Source organism: Nicotiana sylvestris, chromosome 5, assembly GCF_000393655.2.
Source record: "Nicotiana sylvestris chromosome 5, ASM39365v2, whole genome shotgun sequence".
In the NCBI taxonomy this organism is placed as follows: Eukaryota; Viridiplantae; Streptophyta; class Magnoliopsida; order Solanales; family Solanaceae; genus Nicotiana; species Nicotiana sylvestris.
In genome coordinates, this window is record NC_091061.1 from 136696864 (window position 1) to 136703277 (window position 6414).

The following is a 6414-nucleotide window of genomic DNA, read 5'->3' on the forward strand; positions in this document are numbered from 1 at the left end:
TATGTGCACAGAATGCACAAGCTGGAGGAACTTGAATGCCAATCTTCAATAATCTTTCCACTGTAGCTAACCACTGATGTGCTGCAAGCCAAAGGGTGAATCTATATCTCGGATATATACTCGTGTGCAACATCAAACTCTTCCATTCAACTCTGGGGTAATCTGGTATCAGCTTCAAGTACATCTGCTTAATCTGAAATTTTGCATTCTTGCACATTATCTGCAGCCTACTGTGTATGTTTCCTTGGAGTTGTTGATGCTCCATGATCAAATTTCTACTATCTAGTATCTTTCTCACCACCCAAGATGCTGTCTTAGGGGTAGCCATTGTTTCCAAGTTCCTATTCTTTATATAGAAGCTGTGTACCTACCTTAGCCATAAGCAGTCCTTCTTCCTTGTTATGTCCCATAGATGTTTTATAATTGCTGCTTTGTTCCATATTTTTATGTCTAGTATATTGAGTCCTGCAGCAGCTATTGGTCTGCACACCTTTTCCCAAGCTACTAGTGCCTTCTTTGAGATAGTAGCAGTACAAGTCATTAGGAATGTTTTGCATATTGCTTCAATTGCTTTCATCACCTTCTTTGGAAGAACAAATATCTGCGCCCAATAGGTTTAAATGCCAAATATAACAGCCTTTATCAATTGACACTTACTAGCATAAGATAGAAGTTTTGCTGACCTGCATATGATTCTTGTTGTTATCTTCTCAATAAGAGGTAAATATTGATAGACCGCTAACTTCTTAAAATCTAAATGAATCCCCAAGTATTTGAATGGAAGCTTTCCTTCAGTGAAACCCAATATAGCAAGGATTTCCTGTTTTTCAACTTGAGAAATTCCAGCCATGTATATAGCACTTTTGTTGACATTTTCCTGTAAACCAAAGACAACTGAGAATCTGTGGAAGGCAGCATATAGGATCTTGATGGACTCAAAATCAGCTCTACAATACATCAAGAGATCATCAACAAAGCATATATGTGTGTTGTTCAACTTTCTGCACTTAGGATGAAAATTGAAGTTTCCATTCTTGTGCAATTGTCCCAGTTCTCTACCCAGATATTCCATTGAAATAACAAATAAGTATGGAGACATTGGGTCTCCTTGCCTAATCCCCCTCCTTCCTTTGAAAGACTTTGTCAGTCCTCCATTTAGTACCAAGGAATATGATACTATGGTAACAAATGTCATGATCTATTGCACAAACTTGAATGGAAACCCCAGATCAACAAGCATTTTCCTAAGAAAACTCCATTCCAGAGTATCATAAGTTTTTCTCAGATCCACCTTCATCACACATCTAGGATAGACACCTTTACTGGAGTAACCTTTAAACAATTCATGGCTTAGCAAAATGTTGTCAATTATACTCTTCCCTCAATGAATGCTGATTGAGAGTGATCAATCAACCCATCAAGAACAGATTTAATCATTCTTGTAATGACTTTGGATATGATCTTATATACTATAGTACAATATGCAATAGGCCTATAGTCCTTAACTGTTCAAGGTGCTGGCACTTTAGGTACTAGTGTGATAGCTGTAGTGTTGATCATTCCAGGTAGGCTGCTAGTAGGAAAAAAGTTTTTTCACAACTGCAAATATATCCTCTTTCACTGTCTCCCAGGTTTTGGTAAAGAACTCCACAGGGAACCCATCAACCCCTGGTGCGTTGTCTTTAGGCATCTCCCATACTGTAACTGTGATCTCTTTATTTGTTACATCCTGAATTAAACTTCTTTGTTGTGATATAATTAAGCATGATCCTTCCTTAATTATAGCTGTGCTTGCACATGGCATTTCAGTAGCATAATCTCCTATCAAAAACTGAAACACACTGATGAATTCCTGCTCAACTAATTTGGGATTTGTTATCTTTATTCCTGTATCAGTATATATGGATGTTATGTTGTTTTGGCTAGATCTAATCTTCCACTAAGCATGAAAATACTTTGTATTGTCATCCCCACATTCAATCCAGCTAGCCTAGGACTTTTTTCTCATCACTTGTTCCTCAACATTGCTCCATTTCTCAATGTCAGCTAATGTGTCTTTCTCTAGATCAAATAAGCCCTGTGCCAAAGGATTCTGTTGAATTTGGTTCTAAACAATAGCCAATTTTTCTCTTTCCTTCTCAAGCTTTTGTTTATATGAAGCCATATAGGCATTAATGTCCTTCAGATGTGTCTTCATAGTCTTCAGTTTGCACCAAATCTGTTGCACAGGTGTTCTATCATAGTTCTGACTCCAAACTTGCTATATAATTCTATGGAATTGTGGAAGTTCCATGACATTTGTATATAGTCTAAATGGTTTAGGATGCAATAACTTCTGCTTACCATATTTGATTAGGATAGGGGAATGATCAGAAACTGTTGGATTCATAAAATCTGCTTCTACATGACCATATTGCTGTATCTACTAGTAGTTTCCCAAAGCCCAATCTATCTTACTATATACTCTTGAACCAGTACCTTATTTGTTTGTCCAAGTATAATGCCATCCTTTAGCTATAAGAGGGGTAAGTTGTAAAGCATCAATCAAATCTTTAAATCCCTGTGTTCTAGTAGTAGTTTCTATCCTCAGAGGATAGAAAATTATTAAAATCTCCACTAAGCAGCCATGTTTCCTAAGCCTGTACATTTATCTGTCTAAGGTCCCTCCATAGATTCTCCCTTTGGTGGCCATCATTCTGGGCATAAATGACACTAAAATATGTTTTAAATTGAGTGCTAGTATCCTCTACTAAGCAATGGATGAACTGATCTATAGTGTGGGTAATATATACTTGTATGTGAGATCTCTATAGTATCCAAATTCTCCCATTCACAACATATGAATAATTGCATCAAACATTCCACCCCTGGGCAATCGTTTTTTGTATTTTCTTAGCCTTATGTTCTTTAATTCTGATTTTAATACATCCCATTACATCTACTTTATTTGTACCCAAATTGGCCTTTACCTCTTTCTGCTTATGGGCTTGATTTAGACCCCTAATGTTCCAAGTGACAATAATCATAGAGAGTTGGAAATTAAGGGGCATGATGGACCTGGATCTACTTGTCCTCTTCTCCCAGCATCCCTTATCTCAGCAATTACCTTTCCTTTGTCAATATTTCCTTCATTCACAGGATTTTTGCAGATGTTCTCTTGTGTGCTAGTCCCAGCATTTGCCTGACATGACATAGAAACAATCTGTTGTGCAGGCTCTATACTCACTCTATCCTTCCGCAGGCATTCAATCTCATGAGTAGGACTCTCTTGTATGACTACTTCCTTTTGTGGTTCTGATTTTGTACTCACTTCAGTCTTCTTCACAAGCCATATTTTGTTTAATAGTTTTAACTTGCTTCATTGCTCTTTTCCTCTACCCTCTTGACCTTTCCCCTTCCTTAGTATCTAGCTCCTCATTACACTTTGTATTGTTCCAATAATCAATAGAATCATGCCCAAATTTCAGATAGTCATTACAAAAGACAGGTTTCCAATCATATTCAATAGTTTGTACCATTGGGCCAAAATGTGATTCTATCTCTATCTGATCTGGCAGAAGATATGTAGTATCTACCTCCACAAGTACCCTAGCATAGGATATGTTCTCATAATGAGCAGTAAATTTATCAGTGTATAAGGGCTTTCCCACCACACTGGCCATTTTACTTAGAGCTTCAGTCAACCAATAACCCACTGGCAGCCCAGGAAATCTCACCCAAACTGGTATTATGCTTAGAATGTCTCCATTGAACGAGAAATCAATTTCACATAGCCTTAGCATCATTGGTTTGTTCCTGTATATGTATTGTCCTGACTGAAGAACTTGATCTTTATCAGCTATGGTATGAAATTTGAAAATACAATAGCCCTTAGAATGAATCAGAATCTGAGACTTAGTAACAAAATTCCATACATTCATGACAAAATTTTTCATAGCTTTCTCATAAGGATTTTCCCCTATTATGTACTCCAATAATCCGCCTGAGATTGTAGATCTTCCTCACTCAATTTAACAATTTTCTTACCGTCTCTATCAGTTGGAGGAACAAATGATAATGTTTTACCCATTTGTGAGCTGCGATTCCCTTGTACAATATCAGCTGCTGTAGGAGTTGGCTTCTCCGATCCACTTGCTTCAGAGTACTGTAGTCGTCGCACTGCCTGTGTCATTTTTCCTTCCGCTTTGATAGATTGAAGTTGTATATCTTCTTCAGAACTGCTTGTTTCATGAGCTTCCTCAATCGACTGGTATTTCTGTGGAAGAAAACTTCCAAAAGTAAGTGGAGGTAATTCCTTTTGAACACGATTTGTTGGAGTAATTAGTTTCCCCGACTGCATAGTAGTATCATGCACAGTTTCCAGCGATAAGCCATTGATTCCGGTCACAATCACAATCCTTACTATCATGCGCCGAGAGCAACGACTAACGTGCACCTCATAACCACCTAAATCCCAATTTTCCAACTCAAAACACTAATTGAATCAATTTGTGATTTTTAGTTTTTGCATAAATAAGAAGTAAGGATTTAAATAAAATGAGGGATCAAGATTTTTAAAGCAAGTGAGATAAATAAAATAACCCAAAAAACCCTTAGGTGTCTATTAGCATAAATTACCAAGACCTAGTGTCACAAGTGTACGAGCTACTAGTAGAATGTACAAAAGAATACTACACTACTGTCTGAAATGAAATAGACAAAAAATAATGCGAAAAGGAAGACTTCGGCTGCTGCAGAACGGGCTTAGAAGGCAGCTCACCGCAAAGTCTCGGAGTAGTCAAAGATGCGTGCTGGACTGATATCCAGGTGCACCTACCTCATATCCTGCACATTTAGTGCAAAAGTGTAGCGTGAGTACATAAACAACATGTACTAAGTAAGTATCTAGACATCGAAGAAGTAGTGACGAGGGGTTGACTTCGACACTTACTATGGGCCAACAATAAAATATATGAAATTCTAATTAAACATGATATATATAAATGATAATAGAACTCGGAGCAAGAAAAAATAAACAATCCTTTCACAGTTAGTAAGTACCAAATCATTTCCCACATTTAACCATTTAACCTCTCAAGCCAATGAAACAATATCAAATATAATAGGGTTTCCAGTATTATTATGCACGAATTATGCTGAGGATGTACGGCTCGATCCAAATATACATATACATATACTGTGTGCACTGCCGAGGGTTGAACGACACAAACCATAGATGCATCTATTCACATGCCGAGGAGAACGGCCCGCTCCCGTAAGAGTAGTCAAAATTTACCCCGCTTGTAGAATATACTTGTGACGCGGTTGAACATAGATTTCTCCAGTTATTGTAATGCCCCTCAATTCTTTCCAAACAAGAAATTCAACCAGAAATTTTTAAAATCTTGAAATCCTCAATTTCAACTCTATTCAAGGCAATTAATAAGCATAATCAAAAAACGGTGTCAACAAAACATGGTGTAAACCTAAAACTACCTGGACATAAGCATAAACAGTAGCTACGTACAGACTCTAGTCACCTCGTGCGTACGTAGCCCCCACAAATAGAAGCACCTATTAATTAAGTTCACATATGGGGATAATTCCCTCTTACAAGGTTAGAAAAGAGACTTACCTTGTCTTAAGGATCCGGGCCGGTCCCAAACGAGCTTCGTGGGCCGGGCTCAAACGGACCCGGTCTTCATGGGCCGGGCTTAAACGGACCTGGGCGTCTTGGGCTTTTGGGTGTAACCAGACCGGGACCGTGTAGTAATGGTCCGGAGCTATGTGGGTCGGGCCCGGGCCCAAACTGGCCTAAATGGGCCTTGATAATTTATTTTTTTAATTTTTTTATCTAAGGCAATTTTGTCTAAATTATATAGACACAACAACAACAACAACAACGACCCAGTATAATCCCACAAATGGGGTCTGGGGAGGGTAATATATACGCAGACCTTACCCATACCCCGAAGGGTAGAGAGGATATTTCCAGGAGACCCTCGGCTCAAAAAAAACAATAGGAGACGATATATTAGTACCATAAAAATGCGTAATAAAAATAACAACAATAACAACAACAATATATAAGAGATATGAAATATGAAATACAGGATACAAAATACGAAATACGAAATAGGTGGCTGGTATAAGTACAACTAGAGGGAAAGCCCTGCATCAATAGACGACCAATGACATTCCTAGTCTAACTCCTAACTGGATAGTCTCCCTCTATTGTGCTGTAGAAATATTCACACTCTCCCCTAACCTACAACCTTAATGCTCGACCTCCATAATTCCCTATCAAGGGCCATGTCCTCAGTAATCCTAAGTCGCGCCATGTCCTGTCTGATCACCTCTCCCCAATACTTCTTAGGTCTTCCTCTACCTCTCCGCGTGCCCACTACAGCCAGTCGCTCACACCTCCTCACCGGT

The 6414-nt window shown here is 38.4% G+C and overlaps 1 protein-coding gene across 1 annotated transcript; it reads right to left on the reverse strand.

The window, feature by feature from the left end:
• Nucleotides 1-367: 367 nt before the first annotated feature.
• On the reverse strand, nucleotides 368-1437 carry LOC104238931 (uncharacterized). The gene is made up of 4 exons (XM_009793447.1): nucleotides 1375-1437; nucleotides 1212-1291; nucleotides 737-947; nucleotides 368-601 (listed from the first exon to the last, which is right to left on the reverse strand). The coding sequence occupies exons 1-4, from the start codon at nucleotides 1435-1437 to the stop codon at nucleotides 368-370; spliced, it is 588 nt and encodes a 195-aa protein (XP_009791749.1).
• Between the last annotated feature and the right edge of the window lie 4977 nt (nucleotides 1438-6414).